Genomic DNA, 18,535 nt, shown 5'->3' on the forward strand with positions numbered 1-18,535 from the left:
ATGAATGCACGAAGGAACGCTGGCCTTTGAGGAGGCTGTGAATTGGAGGCAGAAATATCATCTTCTCTCACTTCTCACCCTGCAGGTGTGGATGTGTGGAGGCCGCATGGAGGACATTCCCTGCTCCAGGGTGGGCCATATCTACAGGAAGTACGTGCCCTACAAGGTCCCCGCCGGAGTCAGCCTGGCCCGGGTAAGGTGGTGGCTTTCCTAGGGGGTGAGAGGTTGGCCTACGACCATTGGCGGAGCAGAGACACCCCGTGCCCTAGGCCTAGTGGTCCCTAGGAGTGAGGATGTGCCCCTCCCCCCACCCTCCAGGTGAAATCCAGTTTAAAAGAACTTACGCGAATTCCCTGGCGGTCCAGTGGTTGGGACTCCGCACTTGCAATGCTGAGGGTATGGGTTCTAAGCCCTGGTCGGGGAACTAAGATCCCACAAGCCTCGCAGTGTGGCAAACATAAATAAAAATAGAAGAACTTACTTAAAGCCCTGCTTAATCACTTATTAGCTCTGTGACCTTGGGAGGGTTGCTGTAAGGCTCTGTTTACTCCTTTGCTTCAAGGAAGCTCATTTTTTCCAACTCTTAGCATGGCCGGGAGAATTAAGGAGATAATGCAGTTTCCCAAAGTGTGACCAATGAGATGATTTTAGGTGGTCGACGTAGGAACATTTTTATTTCCATGTGTTGAAATTAATGTGGATTAGAAATTAATGTGGATTAGTGTAGCAAATTCATGATTTCACAGACATTATTACTTAGGATAAAGCTAAAGTAGGTACAAAGTTAGACTAGGGGTGATTTAAAGAAACATGTTGGTTAAAATTTAATACAGGTGGAGTGGTGTGTTTGGGAAAGACTGAGATGGCACTTAAAAGCTCCTGGCACAGCAGTGGTTAATAAATGTTAGCGTCTTTCTCTTCTCCTCACCCCCTCTCCACTTTCATGCCAAAAATTCTGTGTCAAACTGTTTTAGTGCCTTAGAATGGTTTGTATCAATCATTGGTCGAATTAAAGTGGCACTATCTACAAACGGCAATGTAAGCCAGAAGTTTTTGTTTTGTATTATTAATATTTCACTAAACCTTAATAACAAAATTTTTAAATCTTAAGGGTCTTGAAAAAAATCAAGGTGACCCCAAAAGAACAACGAAGAGGTGGGAGGGTCCCCAGAGGGTAAAGAGAGCCGCAGGGAGGTTTGGTGGGATCTGGAAAGGTCACCACACAGATATGCCTGTTGGAGACCCCCCACCTCAACCCGTGAAGACGCCTCCCGACAGCGCCCCCCCCCGCCCCCCCGCGAGCCTGTTTGGCTTCAGTCCACACAGCCTCCTTATGCCCAGGCCACTGCCTCCCCCTCCCCCATCACCTGACAATCAACGAATTGTAGCCTCTGGGTCTCGGAAGGGCCCTTGTCCTGCGACTTACAAGAAAGACCAAGAGGCTCAGAGAGGCAGCTGTCTCCCCAGGCTCCATCCAAAGGTGGGATGCTGGGCTCTGGAGGCGGCCGGGGCTGCTACGGGGACCGGCTTTGAGGAAAAAGAGAACCAGCAATGCCCTCTAGTGGTCGAAGATTCCAACGACAGCCGTACCAGCCATCCGCGCTTGGGACAGCCTTGTCTCATGCGGGGTGCGAGGTCTAGTTCAACAGGAGAGGCAGGAATCACGTTTCATCTGAAATACCGTTGGCAACCCCAGAGGAAGGAGCCAGGCGGGAAAACCGCGGAGTCGCTCAGTAAGCCCAAGACTGCGACTCTTCCAACTACTAGGGACTGTGGGACCATTAGGACACCTCTTACCCCTGAGCAGGACCACTCCCAAAAGCATCCTTTCCCTATCCAGAGCTGTCACGTATTGATATAAGACTTGCCCGGTAAAGACACACCACCACCTCCTGTTTATAGATCCATAGATGAACTGTAGTAACACATTAAAAACTTCCTGAGCCAGGCATTGTGCAAAGCATCTTACATACTTATCTCACTTAGTTCTCACTTTTTTTTTTTTTTTACTCTGAGTTAACAGAATCATGTTCTTTTTTTGTTGCGGAGCATGGGCTCTAGAGCGCGGGCTCAGTAGTTGTGGCGCATGGGCTCAGTTGCTCCGCGGCATGTGGGATCTTCCCGGACCAGGGATCGAACCCGTGTCCCCTGCATTGGCAGGTGGATTCTTAACCACTGCGCCACCAGGGAAGTCCCCTCACTTTTTTTTAATCCTTATTTTAGAGGTGAGGACAGTGAAATGTAGAGACACAAAGAAACTAGAGCCAGAATTCAAACCCACTTAGGTCTGACCAGTGCCTGGCACAGAGTGGTTGTCCTTTAAATAGCGACTGCTATTGTTATTAGCAGTATTAGTGTCAGCATCAATATTAGCAAGACTGGAAAGTTGATTTCAATGTCTTATCTGAATTCTGTGTTTTCACATTTTAACTCCTTTTTTCACCTGTCAGTACTGAATCAGTCTCCTGTTGACTTTAAACCAGTTAAGTCTGAGCAGTGCCCATGTAGGTTGGTAGGACCAAAGGTGCCTGAATCAAGCTCTCCTAACTTTTTATTACAGTATCTAACTACCCTCTCTTAGTTGCAGATCATATTTTACATGTTTTTTCCATGTTTTAACAACCAGATCCTTCTAGAGTATTGTCTCCTAGAACATCGTATTGATAGATTTGAGGAGAGGTATCCTAAAAGCCCCAAGAGAGCCAGATAAAGAGGGAAACCAAAGTCTTACTAAAGGTATACAGATTCCAGAAGGACAAATAGCCAGGGAGCAGTGGAGTAGCAATTCAGGAAGGATGAACTGGCCACCAGCTTGCCTGCCTCAAAAAGAAGTAGCCAGTCTTAATTTATTTACTAAATTTGCTAAGATCCTTCTCGTCTGTGCCTCTGGGCAAGGGGTCTTTGGGAAGGCAATAACAGAAACCCACTCAAACTTGGCAAAACAAAAGTTGATTTTTGTTTGGAGACTTGATTCTGGACAATTCTCTGTGATCCAAACTCAAGAAAAGCAGGGGGGCCTCAGACAGGACTTGGACCCAGAACTAGGAAGGTGTTAGGAGTAGGGATAAGAGGAGCACACCGCCTGCTAAAATCCGAGAGTCCTTTTCATGACTCTAGCAAGGGGAGAGGTAATAGAAATAAACGTAAAGTTTACTTTACGTTTAAAGTAAACGTCCCTTAGTTTGGCCCAGTAACTGTACAAAAGTTCAAGATCTGGGAGAAATGACTTACTAAGCCATGTCTGGAAAATGCAATATTCATTAAAATAGTAATTTGAGTATCATTTAAAATTAGAATATTATTTGATTTGATCCTTTAAAAAGCATCCTGGTGAATTTCAACACCTTTCCTTGGTCAGATTGGCCATCCTTGCCTGTGGTTGGAGAAGAAACCACGGTGGTCTCTCATCGTCCCTGTGGCTTGAGCAAATCAGACAGGGAGCCAGAGGACCTGGGTGGCAGGGCAGGAAAAGGAGACTCTTCAGATGTGCTGGCCCACTTAGGCCTTCAGCTTCCTCTGGGCACAGTTTTAAATTAAACCCAGCCTCTGCTGTGCAGGGGCCTGGGGGGGATAACAATGTTCCTGAACTGATTTCTGACCCACTGTTGACCTCTTCAGCACTCAGAAAAAACGAGACAGCGGCAAGGAAATTTTGTAGTTTCCCAGTCCCAAACTCAGAGCCAGCAAAAGTGAGGAGTTGGTGGATTTGGGCTTCGATGCCAGGGCCTTCCTCCTGTGAGCTTCCTTCCTCCTTACTCAGGAGTTGGCAAACTATTTTTGTGTGACCTGTAAGCTAAGAATGGTTTTTACATTTTTAAATAGCTGAGGGGGGAAAAAATCAAAAGAATAATAATATTTTGTGACACATGAAAAAATCAAATTTCAGTGTCCATAAATTTTGACACCCACACCCATTCACTTACGTAGTGTCTAGGGCTGCTTTATAGCTACATCAGAGTTAAGACCACATGGTCTGCAAAGCCTAAAATATTTACTGTCTCACCCTGTACAGAAAACATTTGCCAACCGCAGCCTTACCTTCTGCCTCTAGGGCAGTCATTTACACTAAGGTGTGAGTGATTGATAACAGCCTAAAGTGCTAACTCGCTTTTACCCTTCAGAAGGAAATCTGGATTGCAGTAGGGGGGAAATGATATGATAAAGCCTAGAGAATTAAAGCGGGAGAGGTATCCTGGCAACAGCCTGGGGTTGGAGGAAGATGTTGGGAGCAGGGAATTTCCCCTGAACCCTGATGCTTTGCTCTTCCAAGAAAAGTAAGAGGTTCTCAGCAGATGGGATCTACACTGCAGGTGGAGTGAGGGATTTTCATCACAGTTACACAGAAGAATTCACTTTTCCTCTCTCTCCGAGTCTACTCACAAACAGGATGTTTCCTCACCTGCTGCTGCCTCTACTTACCAGTAATATGGTTGTCATTTTTTATTGATTATCTTTGTGTTTTGTAATCAAAGTAGCAGCAACCTTAACACCTCAAAGGATTGTTAAAAATTCCAGCTGCTGAGGGAATTTTACCTTCTGGTTGCAAATTATAATTCGTTTTTAACCAGGCAACTTGGGCAGCACTCTTAGTTGAATGTGACAAAACCCAACTCAAATTGGGTTAAGCAGAAAGGGAATTTACTGACTCATGTAAATGGAAAGCTCTGAGGTTGTTCTGGCTTCAGACATGGCTGGATTCAGGAACCAAAAGAAGTAATGTGTTCCTGGCTCTAACCCTCAGCTCTGCCTCATTCTGGGTTGACTTCAACTTTGGACAGGCTTTCCAAATGGCCCAGCAGCTCTCGGCATCTTACCCACCAGATCTTACCCAGCAATTCTTCCCCATAGTTACGGAAAAAAAAAAAAAAAAAAAAAAAAAATCCGGGGCTGATGCCTCTTGATTCTGATTGGCTTGGCCCAGGTCACATGCCCACTGCTGACCAATCCCTATGTCCGGGCTATCTATATTCCCATTGGCCAGGCTGGGTCACATGCCTTTCCTTCAGCCACAGGAGATAATAGTGAGGCAGGGGTGGGTCCCCAAAGGAAAATCAGTGGGAGGCGATCTGTAGAAAAAGAAGGGATGCAAGATGGGCAAGAAAACCAGCAGCAGTGTATTATTCAACCGTAAGTTGTAGAGTCCTTAAAATATGCATAAATAATAAATAGAAATATAGAAGACTTCAAAACACGGTGGGGCTGTGGTCCTTGATGCAGCATAAAATAAGAAAGGTTGACCTCCACCTCCAGGACCCTTTGCACCCACTTTTCTCCTTGGCCCTTCGGAGAGCCTGACCCTTGCACCTGCCTATCCCTTCCAGAACCTGAAGCGAGTGGCAGAGGTGTGGATGGACGAGTACGCGGAGCACATCTACCAGCGCCGGCCCGAGTACCGCCACCTCTCCGCTGGAGATGTAACTGCCCAGAAAAAGCTCCGCAGCTCCCTTAACTGCAAGAGTTTCAAGTGGTTTATGACCAAGATCGCCTGGGACCTGCCCAAATTCTACCCACCTGTGGAGCCCCCGGCCGCAGCGTGGGGTGAGGTGAGTCTGAAGGGCCAGGCAAGCCACATAATTGGGGCCCGGCACAAAATGCACGTGCGGACCCCAGGTCCAAAGGTCAGAGAAAAAAGTGCCGGTAACACAGCATTGGAAATCAACTATATTTCAGTAAAAAAATTTTTTAAAAAAACAAAAACTTATCGTCATCTAAAAAGTGCCAGTAGAGGTATAAAATATAAAACTTTTTACTTTCTTTCGGTGGTCTCTCTTAGCCTTGTGGTGGTGTTTTTGTTTGTTTGCTATTGAATGTTATAAGTAGAGAAAAATTAAAACTTTAAATTATTAGTGTGAATTTTACCATTCATCTTTATATTCTGCAGTGCCAGTTTTAAAGGCAGTGAGAGCATTTAACTCATGTACAGTTGGTGAAATTTCACAGTCTGTATTTCAGACCTTGTCCATGCATTTGTATTTTTTACCAGAGCAGTGGAAACACTGCACAAAACTAACTCAGCTGTTTTTATTTCACTTCTTGATAATGTACACGTCCTATCAACAGTCTCTACCTTGGGCTTACTGATGAATGAGAGAGAACTGAAGGGAAAGGAACTGTGGGTTGCCCCCTCCTTCCCTTTGCTTCTGTGCTGTTATCTGCTGCTGAAGTAGTTGGCTCATCCAGGGAAGCATCACAGAAAGGACATGATAGGGCTCCCCAGTCCCTCCTGTGTCTTTGACCAGCGTTCCTCTTTGTGCAGCTGAAGCCAGTTCTGATTGGCTCCCAGAAGCTTCAGGCTGAGAAATCCCAAGCTTGGCCCAACCCAGCAGAAAGTAAACACCTCTTTCCCAGTAGAAGAGCCAGCAAAGGTCCAGGATTGAAGTCTTATCCTTGGATTCTGCACCAATCACTGTGGCCATTGGAAGAAGGGGGAAGCAAGGGTAGGATGGATGCTCTGGCCACGGGATGGGCCAGGAGCCGTGGCCCCGTGGAAAATCAGGGCATTTTTACCAGAGGAGGAGAGACACGCGCTGGGCCGGCAGAAACATCAGATGTTACTTGTTCACACAGCAACTTAGAGGGACCGTTCCCAACTAAGCCATCTGCGTAGCCCCGCCCGACACCAGCATGAGTTTTCTAGACAAGGTGTCATCTTGATTTCCCTCATGAAGCTCTTCATTTCTTTGCCGCTTTATTGGCTTTCTCCCCCGTGTTAGTTCAGGTCCTCCGAGAAGCAGACACCAAGATGGGACTAGACGTGCAAGAGACTTACTGGGGCAACGCCTGAGGAAAGAATTGAGCAGGGAGGCAGGGAGAGCCGTCAGACCGTGATGCTGGGGAAGAAGGGTCCCAGCCTGCAGTGAGGCTCTAAGGAAGTCTGGCCGTGTTAACAGGCAGTCTTCTGGCCAAATCACCTGCCAGAGGAGCACGCATCCCCCTGGGGGTGGGCCTGCCTCCCTCAAACGCTGGCTGGGGGCGGCGCCGGGGAGCGTGGCCTCCTCTCGGACACAGTGGTGGATGCAGAACACGGCAGCTGGGTGGTCAGACCCCTGCAGCCGGACATTGGAGTTGGCCTTTTCTGAGCCCCGACACCCCCTACCCCTCAGTCGAACGAGGAGCCACGTCTGTGAAGTAGGAGCTGCACGATGTGATGCCAGCACCTGGCACGGTGGCTTGCCTGCTGTCCGTGCTGGCTGGCCACGCGAGCGCCAGCGCCTCCACGCTCCCACGGTGTTCCTCCCCGCACGCCACCCCCACCTTAGTGAGACCACTGTTCCTCTTTGGAGCCTCCCATTCACCCGCCCTGAAAGGCGGAGCCTCCAAGGCCCGACGGCAAAGGCCCTACACTTTTTCTAGAGTGGTTTTCACGGCATAGTCTCTAGATCACCTGGAATGAGGGGAAAATTTGATCCCTGGACCTGTTGGGTCAAATTCTCTGGGAGAGGAGCCGGGGAGTCCTCCTTTTAACAGCCCCTCCCCTCCAGGCTCCCGCCACCACCCCAGGACTCTGTGTGCTCTAAGACAAAGCAGGGTTTAGCAGAGCGGCTCTCTGTGTTCCTTTATTGAGGGGCTCAGGGCCCACCCACCAACCCAGGGCAAGCTTTATTAGGACAATTCAGCACTCAGCCCATGTGATGCCTCTGCCTTGGTTCCCTCCCCCCACCCCAGCAGGGGCCCAGGCAGGTATCTCGAGGTGGCTCACTGGTCCACTCTTTGCTTCTTTCTTGTCCAGATCCGCAATGTGGGCACAGGGCTGTGTGCAGACATGAAGCATGGGGCCCTGGGCTCCCCACTGAGGCTGGAGAGCTGCGTCCGGGGCCGAGGGGAGGCCGCCTGGAACAACATGCAGGTAAGGGCCGCTCCTCAGGACCAGTAGTCGGGCTCTCTGTGCCATCGCGGCCTGCAGTGCTCACATGGTCAGGACTGGGAGGGAGAGGCCGTGGGTCAACGATGAGTCTCGGGACTTCCCTGGTGGCGCAGTGGTTAAGAATCCACCTGCCAATGCAAGGGACATGGGTTCGAGCCCTGCTCCAGGAATATCCCACATGCCACGGAGCAACTAAGCCCATGCGCCACAGCTACTGAGCCTGTGCTCTAGAGCCCACGAGCCACAACTACTGAGTCCTCATGCCCCAACTACTGAGCCCGCGCGCCACAACTACTGAAACCCGTGCACCCTAGAGCCTGTGCTCCGCAACAAGAGAAGCCACCATAGTGAGAAGCCCATGCACCGCAACGAAGAGTAGTCCCCACTCACCGCAACTAGAGAAAAGCCCACGCGCAACAACGAAGACCCAACACAGCCAAAAATTTTAAAAAAAGATTCCATGCTTCCAATTCAGGGGGCGCAGGTTCGATCCCTGGTCGGGGAGCTAAGATCTCACACAGCACGGCCAAAAAGAAAAAAAATGTTGAGTCACAGGTCAGCCCAGGGTATGCATTATAAGAGCCTCCTGAACACCTTGGAAAGAGGAATCCTGCACATCAGTCTGGACTATTGGTTACAAATGACAGACACCCAGCCCAAGTGGCCATTAACAGAAAGAGGGAGTTACTGGCTTGTGTCACTGAAAAGTCTAGATGATGTCATCAGGATCTCTCTAGGGTCTCAGCTCTGCTTCCCTCTCTGTTGGCTCCATTCTTAACCTGGCTGTCTTCCCATGTGGTGGCAGATGTGACCACCAGCAGCACAGGCTGCCAGCCCCCCAGTGGAAAGGCATATCCTTTCCAAGAGTTCTGGAGAAGTCCTGGGGCTCTCACACGTTGGGTTTCCTGAGTCAGTGATGATGGGGGTGTGATACAGTCCTCTTACTGACCTGGGCCAGGAATAATGCCTGTTCTCACCAGCCCGAGTGGAAAACATCCTGGTTCTATCAAAGAAATTGACATTGTAGTTGAAAATATCCCCACAAAGAAAATTACAGGCTCATAGTTACTGGTGAATTCTCTCAAATGCTTAAAGAAGGTAAGTTACTGATTCTACAGAAACTCTTTCAGAAAAGGAGGGACTACGTCCCACCTCATTTTAGGAGGCCAGCATTACCTTAATAGCAAAACCAGACTAAAACATTATAAGAAAACCACAGAGCAATATCCCTCATGAACATGATGCAAAAGTTCTAAACAAAAGTTTAGAAAATTATATCCAACAATATATGAAAAGGGTAATACATCATGGCTAAGTGTAATTTATCCCAGGAATGAATGGTTGGTTTAACATTAGAAAATTAATCAATATGATTCACCATTAACAAAATGAAAAAGAAGACCATATGATCACCTCAGCACACCCAGAAAAACCATTTGACAAAGTCTAACATCCATTTCTAATAAAAACTCTCAGCAAACCAGGACTAGAAAGGAACTTCCTCAACTTGATAAAGGGCATCTGTAAAAATTCTACAGCTAACATCATACTTCATGGTAAAAATCTGAACGCTTTCCCACTAAGATCAGAAACAAGACAGGGATTCCAACCTTATCATTTCTATTTGACACTGTTCTAGAGGTTCTAACCTGTGGCAAGAAAAAAATAATTTCATCCAGGTGGGAAATGAAGAACAAAAACTGTCTTTATTTGCAGAGTATGTGATCATCTATGTAGAAAATTCAATAAAATCTACAGAGAAGCTACCAGAACTAATAGCTCAGTTTAGCAAAGTTGCATGATACAAAAGTCAATTGTTTATATACTAATAGTGAAGAATCAGAAGTTAAAATTAAAAACAAGCATTTACAATGACAAAAAATATGAAATACTCAGGTGTGAAACTGACAAAAGATGTGAAAAACCTGTGTACTGAAAACTACAAAATATTGCTGATAGAAACTAAAGAAGTTCTAAATAAATGAAGATACATACCGTGTTCATAGGTTGGTAGACTCAATAATTGATATCAATTCTATCCAAAGAAATATATAAATTCAACAGAATCCTAACATTCTAGTAGGCTTTTTTGTAAAAATTGAAAAACTGATTCTAAAATTCATATGGAAAATGGACAGGACCTAGAATAGCCAAAACAAAATTTCAAAAGAAGTACAAAGTTAAAGACTAACATTGATTTCAAGATGTATCGTAAAATGTCAGTAATTAAAGGTGTCATATTGACATAAAGAAAGATAAATGGAACAGAATAGAGAGTCCAAAAATAGACCCACACGTATGTGGACAGCCAACTTTTGCAGATGTTCAAAGGAAATGTAGTGCACAAAATATAATCTTTTCAACAAGTGGTGCATATCCATATGCAAAAAAATTTTTTCAATAAATACCTTAGACTATATACAAAAATTAACTCAAAATGGAGCATTGACCTAAACATAAAACCTAAAACAAAATATTTTAGAAGAAAACATAGGCAAAAGTGTTTGTGACCTTGGTAACCCAAGCCATGATTTCTTAGATACAACACCAAAAGACAATTCATAAAAGAAAAAAATTGATAAATTGGACTTCTTCAAAATGAAAAACTTCTGTTCTTTAAAAGATACTGTTGAGAAAATAGAAAAGCAAGCCACGGACAGGGAGAAAATGTTTACAAAGCGTATATCTGATAAAGAACTTATATTTAGAGTATAAAATTTCTCAAAACTTAATAAGAAAATAAGCAATGCAATTTAAAAATGGGCCAAAGGTATGTACAGACATTTTTAGCAAAGAAGGCATGTCAGTGGCAAATAAACACATCAAACATGCTTAACTTCATAGTTATTAGAGAAATGGAAATTAAAATGATAATCTATTAAAAAGACTAACCATACCAAGGGTTGGCAAGGATGTAGATGAATTGGAACCATGCACACACCGCTGGTGGGAATGCGACTGGTACAACCAATTTGGAAACCAGTTTGGCAGTTTCTTGGAAAGTTACACAGGGATCCAGCCATCCCTTTTCAAGGGATTTATCCACGAGAGAAGAAATTATGTATACGTCCATACAATGGCTGGTACACACGTGTTCATAGCAGCTCTATTTGAAATAACCAAAAACTGAAAACAACCCAGATGTCCAAGAACAGGTAAACTGAGTACCATGCAGTGAAATAATACTTGACCATAACAAGGAATGAACTACTAATAAATGTTGTTATAACATGGATGAATCTCAACAGAATTGTGTTGAGTGAAATAAATCAGACCAAAAAAATACATACTGTCTGATTCCTTTTATATAAAATTCTAGAGATTGTGAACTAATCTCTAGTGATGGGAAGCAGAGGAGTGATTGCCTAGGGGCATGAGGAGTGGAGAGGGACAGGAGGAAAAGATTACAGAGGCGCGTGAGGGTGCTTTTGGGGTGATGGATACGTCCACTACCTTGATGATGATGATGGTTTCACGGGTGTCAACTATGTCAAAACGAATCAGACTGTACACTTAAATGTGGGCAATTTATCGCATGCCAAATATTGTTCAGTAAAGCTGCTGAAAAAAAAGTTTATCGACCAAATACAATATGTGAACCTGGTTTGGATCCTGATTCAAACAGACTGACTGTGAAAAGAAACATGTAAGGCAGTCTGAGAACACTTGAACTCAAGATATTTGATGACATGGAAGATTCTGTGGTAACTTTTCATTGTTATCATGGCATTTACTGAAGTCATGACACCTGGTGTGGTAGGATGTCCAGGATTTGCTTCAAAATAACGTGTGGGTGGGATATGGTGAGGGGAAGGCTGTAACAAGATTTGCCGTGAGTTGGTAATCCTTGAAGCTGGGTCACTGGGACAGGTGTGGTCAATAAACTTTTTTCTGGACCCCTGTGTTTAAAATTCCCCATAATTACAAAAAAAGAGAGTCCCCTAGCTTTGCTGCCCGCGTCACGATGTGCCTGTGTGTACAGGTGTTCACCTTCACCTGGAGAGAGGACATCCGGCCTGGAGACCCCCAGCACACCAAGAAGTTCTGCTTCGATGCCATCTCCCACACCAGCCCCGTCACCCTCTACGACTGCCACAGCATGAAGGGCAACCAGCTGTGGAAGTACCGCAAAGTAAGACAGGGTGTGGGGGGAACAGGGAAGCCTGCTTGATTAAAAAAAAAAAAACTGTGGTGCCTCACTCCTGCTCCCCAGAGCCCCTCCCTCACGCATTTGTTCCACAGACCTACCATGCCCGACCCTCCAGTCATCAAGAGAAAGCAGAAATTCAGCTTTTTATTTGAAGTCTCTAGAATCTTAAATGTTGGCAGCTGAGCCCATTTCTTAAAAAAAACCACCTTGAAAGCCAATGAAATTTGACTGGAGATGGGCAGTGATTAGGGCCCTGGCCCGAAAGTGGCAGGCATCACTTCTGCCCGCATCCCAGCGGGCACAGCTCAGGCACGTGACAAGGCCAGCTGCAAGGGAGGCGGGCAGTGCCCACGGTGTGCTCGAGAGGAGAGCCAGACAGGTCTGCGAGCCTCCCTCCCTCCTTGTTCTTACTGCTGCTGCTGTTTGTTCACCTCCCCAGCGTGGCCCGGCTGATAACCTGCCTGTTTTGCAGGACCAGACCCTGTATCACCCCGTCAGCGGCAGTTGCATGGACTGCAGTGAACGTGACCACAGGATCTTCATGAACACCTGCAACCCCTCCTCTCCCACTCAGCAGTGGCTGTTTGAACACACCAACTCAACAGTCTTGGAAAAATTCAATAGCAACTGAGCCTTCACGTTCCCGTGGCAGGCCTGGCAGGGTCCTCTCCGGCATTCACTGCAGCCTCCCTCTCCCAGGAGAGGCAGGGCTTCTGCGGACTCCGTCACATAAAAGCTGCTGGCCAGCCGGGCCAGGGCAGAGGGGGCGCTTGAAGCTGGGCCAGGTGTCTGCCTGGCCCTGCAGGCCCCGAGTGGTGGAGGCGGGATAGAGAGCAGACCCCACAAGAGGCCCCACTCAAGAGCAGAGCCTGCTGCACCCCTGGCGGCATCATGGAAATCCAGGAGAGCCTTCAACTTTGTCACCACGTTCCCTTGAGCATTATGCGGGAGGACTGCCAGGGCAGCTCTAGACCACCCTAAAATGAGTCCTCCAAGGCTGCCTAGCCTTCAGGTGGCTCATACATGACAGTCCTGCAGAGAGAGAGGCAAATTCTGTCTGCAGGGGGGCAGCTTTTAGCACCAGTGCCACCCATCTGCAGCAGAAGGGAAAAAGTCTTTCTTGGGGCCACTGGTTTCAGCCTTTGAATTTTTGCCTGCCCAGCATCTGTTCTTTGTCACAGCCCCAGGAGATGCAGTCGAAAGCCATGCCTCGGGCCCTCCGAGTGTTCAGTACTGACCACTGGCCAACTGCCAGGCCTGGGGGCAGCAGCGCGACCCGCAGATATTCCTTTGCAGCTGTGGACAGACGGGATGTCTCCCCTTGCTCTCAGGGTACTCGAAATGCCCATTTTAGTGCTCTCCGGGCACAAGGACAGCCCAGCCACCAGCTTTTCAGGACTGTGTTTCAGATGGCCTTGGGCCTGTGGCACGGGTCCAGTAAAAGACCTCAAAACTAGAAATTCTGGCTGAATTTCCCTCATCAGTGCTTCCATCTCTCTCTCTCTCTCTCTCTCTCTCTCTCTCTCTCTCTCTCTCTCTCTCTCTCTCTCTCTCTCTCTCTCTCTCTCTCTCGGCCAATTGCCTGCCTCAGGAGAGAAACAGAGGTGTGAGGTCCGGAGGCCTCCAGGGTGGACCGTGGGCACGATGCCTAGCCTCTGACTCATCGTGGTTCTGGTTCTCATATGGAATTCTAGAATTTTTAAAGAACTCTGTACTGTGATCACAAACTAGAATGCCACATAGGATTCTGGTATTCTAGCATCCAATATGGATTTCTAGGATGCTGTGATTAGCCAGCCAAGTGTAAAACATTGAGGCAGCCCCCAGCCTAGAGACAGTCTGTGAAGTCCAAGTTTGGTGGTGCTGGGGGAGGGGGCAGGGGACCTGTGTCCATCAGCTCTTACCGGAGGCCTTGGTGTGACACGGTCCTCAGCCCAGACCTGAAGCCCTGCCACCTGCCACCATGGTCACAGCTGCAGTGGAGAACAGATCCCAGTGTCCCATGAACAGACGTGCACCTAGCTCCATGCCGGTCCTTTGTGTTTACCTTTCGCTTTGTTAATTATATGTCAGCCTCCCAGAGGGCTCCCAAACTAATACGAAGTGTTTCTGTAACCAGCCTGCCACCCACTGATTCAGAAATGGAAATCGCAGTCTACAGCCCTCGGCTTCTGCCAGCTAGCCCAGGAAGTCCTTGAATCAGTATTCCAATTAGAGTCGAGCCTCTCGATTGTGTTATTTACCAATGAAATAACTGAGACATAAATCTGGGAGCAGAGCCACGAATCTGCCTTTGAGATGCTGGCTGATCTCAAGGCTGTCAGTTATCTGGGGAGGGAAGTAAACACTCCCGGCCACCACCACCCCGATTAAGCGTGCAGCGGGCAAAGTGTCACTTCCACTTCTGCCTCAGCACAAGCCCTGCTCTGGCCACCTGCCCGCAGGAGAGGCGGCCCCGTGCTTACAAAGCCTGCTTGTCGATCCCTGGTGTCTTTTCCAAGGGAGTCTATATCTTTAGAAGTGGCCCTCTGTAGGAAGGAGTCAAAGATGAGACCCATTCCAGAATCTAGGATAACAAGAGTGTCGCAATTTGGGAGAACTGAGTTAGGATTCATCATCAGAGAGTAATTCAGCATCATTAAAATAAAAACTGTGCCTTTTAAAAAGAAAAAATGCAAATGTACAGCCAATCCCTAAACTTGAATCATTTCCTAGTGCCTTGCTAGACATAAAGGGGCGGGGTTGGGGGGAGGGGAAACATTTTTGGTGGTGTGTGCAGTTCCTGTTGGATGAGTGTGTGTGTCTTAATGTCTAATTTCAAGCAGGAGGCGTTGGGCCTAGAGCAGGATCTGAGACAGCAATGCCTCCCAAGGGCCAGAGGCCAGAAGTCATTCCATTTAATGCAAGTAACACCCCAAATTTAAAGGGTGACTGGATGGCTCGTTTAATCTGTGGCCAAGAAGGGCCTCAGCAGCCCCTGGGAGAGGGCCCTGTTTGGAAGCCACGCCTGCAGCCCCCAATCCCACGCCCAGGTGGAGTGCGGAGCACTGGCTAGGTTTCCAAATGGTCCCACTCCAAGTGGGTGACAGGATGCATGTGGAAAGCAGGAGCAGCGGCAAGCAGTCCTCAGTCGTCCTCTTTTCCATCCTTTGGTTCTCCTTTTGAGTCTGGTTTTGCACCCTCAACAAGGGATGGGCAGGTCCTCTGAGCACTCTGGCATTTGTAATTGCTGAGCCCACATCTGTAGATGCCGAGACTTGACATAGATCAGTTGACATGGCCAACTGATCGCACATACTAGCCACCCATTGTTTTGTCTTCATTTTGGAAAACCACCTGGCTCAAGGATCCAGGTCCCTGCTCCACCCCGACTGATGGTCAGTCAAACAGCCAGGAGCCTGTGGAGGTGCTGTCAGCCAGGTAATGGGTGAGAATGTGGACCCTTTTTCCTTTAAAGCCTTTCTTCTGAGCATGAGGTCACAAAACAGGGTATGGCTAGAAAGTATCATGCCTGTGTGGCCCACCAGCAGCCTTTCCAAAGGGGGACTCCAGAAACATTTTGGAATGCAGAGAGCATCTTCACTGTCAGTACAAGGCCTTGGAGGAGGTGGCTAAGCGTGCAGGCACATGTGTGAAAAGCCATTCGACCTTGTGCTTCCAGTTGGAGCTTTCAACTTTTAAAACAGTCCAGGAGCTATCAGTTCCCTATTTTTGGAAGAAGTAGCTCAGAGGCAGAAGGGAGTACATCCACAAAAGAGATCTAATGGGAGATACAACCTTAGGACCTGGGGAGGAAGAGCCGTTCTTGTTGAAGATGTAGTTCTTGTTGAATCTTGTTGGATTCCCAAAGTCCACATTATATTCGCCGCCTGTTGAATTTCTTTTTCTCCTTAAGAAATAGGTGATGTCCTTGAAGATGGCACCATATTTCTTTCTGTGCGTCTCTACTTTTCGTCTCTGAAGTTTCAAAAGAGTGGCGAAGCACTTTACAGTAGTAACTGAGAAATCTGGACTCCTTGCTTCAGGGATCCCTTGTTTGCACAGATTGGGTGATCCTTTGTAATTCTTAGAAGGCAATGCATTTTTAATTAAGTTTTCTGAAGATTTCTAAGTGTGGGAGAAGGGCAAGGAGTGAGTTCTGTCCTGGAATTGTTTTCTGCTTTCAACTGATGCATTTTTGTGAAAATCCAAGTAATATGCTTGTTCAAACTTGATCTTGAGCCAAGGCCCACTGTCACCTTTGGGGTGGGAGTTGGACCTACATTCCAAGCGACAAGGTCCTCTTAACATCCACTCCCAAAATGGCTTTGATTCAGCCATGCCAGCCAACAAGGTCAGGGTCCTGCTCTGTTACAGGCTTGAAGGTGGATCCCAAAGGGATTACAAGCAAGGAATATTTGAGAAGTCAGACCTCGGATTCCATAGAGAAAGCTCGAGACCGCCAACCTCTCATCTCCTGCCTGGAAAAGTGAGCCTTTGTGAAGACCTGACTTACCATGTACAACTGTGATTGTGACTGTTGTTGAGTAAACCTCCAGACTTTTTCTCTAATGTGGTCTCTGGCTAATTCCTTGTCCTGCGCCATTCTCCAGTCCATCACTCCCCGTGTATTCGTCGAGCACCCGCTCAGTGCCCAGGGCCTCTGCTAGGTCCAGAATAAATTCCCAACAGCCATCGTTCTAGAGAGGAAGGCAGACCTCAAACAACTCACCGCGATGATTTCAGGTGTGAATAGGGCTATGAAGGATATAAACAAGGTATTTTAGAGACTGGGGTAGGGATCAACGTGAGGTAGGATAGTCAGGGAATGCCTCTGTGAGAGCTGGATGATATGAGGAGGGAGTATGATCCAAGAGGCAGTTTGGTGGAGGAGCATTCCGGGCAAAGGGAACAGGCAGTGCAAAGGCCCTGAGGCAGGAAGGAGTTCACAGACTTAGGCGGGGTAGCCCACAAAGGGTCTTACACCCAAAGACCACACCCACGAGTGGAGGATTTCAGTGAAAATATGAAACAGGCTTAGCTCATGTCTTATGTTCACCCATGAGCCACAAGTCCCTGCTTACCAAAGCATTGTGATGCTTCTGAGTATTCGATTACGTAATACCATGTAGTGGAAAGAACACTGGTTGGCCCGGCTCTGCAACAGACTCGGTGAGATCTTGTGCAAATCCTGCCCCCTAGCTAGGTCCCAGTTTTACACAGTGAAGTGAGTTTTTTGATGATGCTTCCAGCTCCACCTGTGCTCCTGTGGCTGAGTCTTGGGGTGGGGCTGCAGGAGGCCATGAACAGAAGCTATCCTGGTGCTGTCGTTCAGAGCCCACTAGAGGGCGCTGTGGACCGCGGCTTGGAGAAGGCTGATTAACCGAAAGGGGGATCTGATCGCTGGCCACTGCGGCAGGTTTGAGCCCTGGAACAGGAAGGTAGATATTGTCTTTTGTAACTCGTGTTTTTTGTTGTTGTTGTTGTTTGAAAAATCTTTTACCACCCATGAATTCTAAACATTTTAATGGTTTCTTTAAAAAGATTTTACTAGGAAATAAAGGGAGGGAAGAACATTCCAGGTGTAGGGGCAGCCTGGGCAAAGACCCTGTGGGGGGAGCATGACAGGTATGAAGGTCAGTGAGCTGGAGCAGAGTGGGAGAGACAGAGGAGACGAGAAGGAGGGGCAAACCGAGCCAGGCCCGGCGGGGCCTTGCGGGCCATGTTACCGAGTCTCTGATCTTTATTTTAAAAGCAGCAGGAACCATTAAAGGGTTTGGGCAGAGTGAGAGCGTCAGTTGTGCCTTTGACGGACGTCTAGAGCCAGGAATGAGTTGCTCAAGGTGCTAGGCACGTACTAGGCACCTGGAGCCCGCAGAGTGAGAAACAAATCCAGGGCAACTGGCCCTCAGGTGCCTCTTCAAAGTCACTGACAGCTGAGGCGGGGGGGGGGGGGGGGGGGGGGGGGGGGGGGGGGGAGAAGATCACGTTTCTCATCCGTTTTAGCCCCTCATCCTCCAAGTCTGCAAGCAAGCGGAGAATTCAAGGTAAAAAAGCGCTTAGCCGGACACACAGTGGGAGCTCTTTTGTGTTGTTGGCATACTTATTGGGAAACAGATTCAGAGAATTTACCAGTGTGCTGAAAGGTTTGCATTTTCCTTTTCTCGCGGTGGGGTTGGGACTTCGGGGCTCCTGGCACTTAGGACTCAATAAGTATTTGATGAATGGACAAATGGATGAATAATCTAGTTTCAGATTACACTTCAGGCCTTTTTTTCCTCCACTCACAGCCCACGGATCCTATAGTGAGTTCTACTATGTTTGTTATATGCTATTTGCCCTTGAGAAAGTCCCTTCCTCTCCCTGGGCCTCAGATTCTCCTTACAACCATGAGAAGAAGGGGAGCAAATTAGATAACGGTCAACCTGGAATATTCTAGTTCCACAAATCTTGCATCCAGTATTTTGCAATGGCCCAGATCGTGTTAAGGATTTATTTTCCAAGTTCAGCTATGGGATGGGATCCCCTCCTGGTTCTATTAT

At 47.5% G+C, this 18,535-nt stretch overlaps 1 protein-coding gene across 3 annotated transcripts in view; it reads left to right on the plus strand.

Annotated features, from left to right (window-relative positions):
- Positions 1–16,593, plus strand: part of GALNT10 (polypeptide N-acetylgalactosaminyltransferase 10) — a 221,699-nt gene extending 205,106 nt beyond the window's left edge. For all 3 annotated transcript variants that reach the window (XM_061189890.1, XM_061189891.1, XM_061189892.1), the window contains 5 exons: positions 86–193; positions 5,322–5,543; positions 7,730–7,846; positions 11,847–11,996; positions 12,487–16,593. In XM_061189890.1, the coding sequence (XP_061045873.1) occupies positions 86–193; positions 5,322–5,543; positions 7,730–7,846; positions 11,847–11,996; positions 12,487–12,645 (756 nt within the window). In that variant the 3' untranslated portion in view covers positions 12,646–16,593. The remainder of the gene's footprint in view (positions 1–85; positions 194–5,321; positions 5,544–7,729; positions 7,847–11,846; positions 11,997–12,486) is intronic.
- The last annotated feature ends 1,942 nt before the right edge of the window (positions 16,594–18,535 follow it).

Source organism: Eubalaena glacialis, chromosome 4 (assembly GCF_028564815.1).
Source record: "Eubalaena glacialis isolate mEubGla1 chromosome 4, mEubGla1.1.hap2.+ XY, whole genome shotgun sequence".
Lineage (NCBI taxonomy): Eukaryota > Metazoa > Chordata > Mammalia > Artiodactyla > Balaenidae > Eubalaena > Eubalaena glacialis.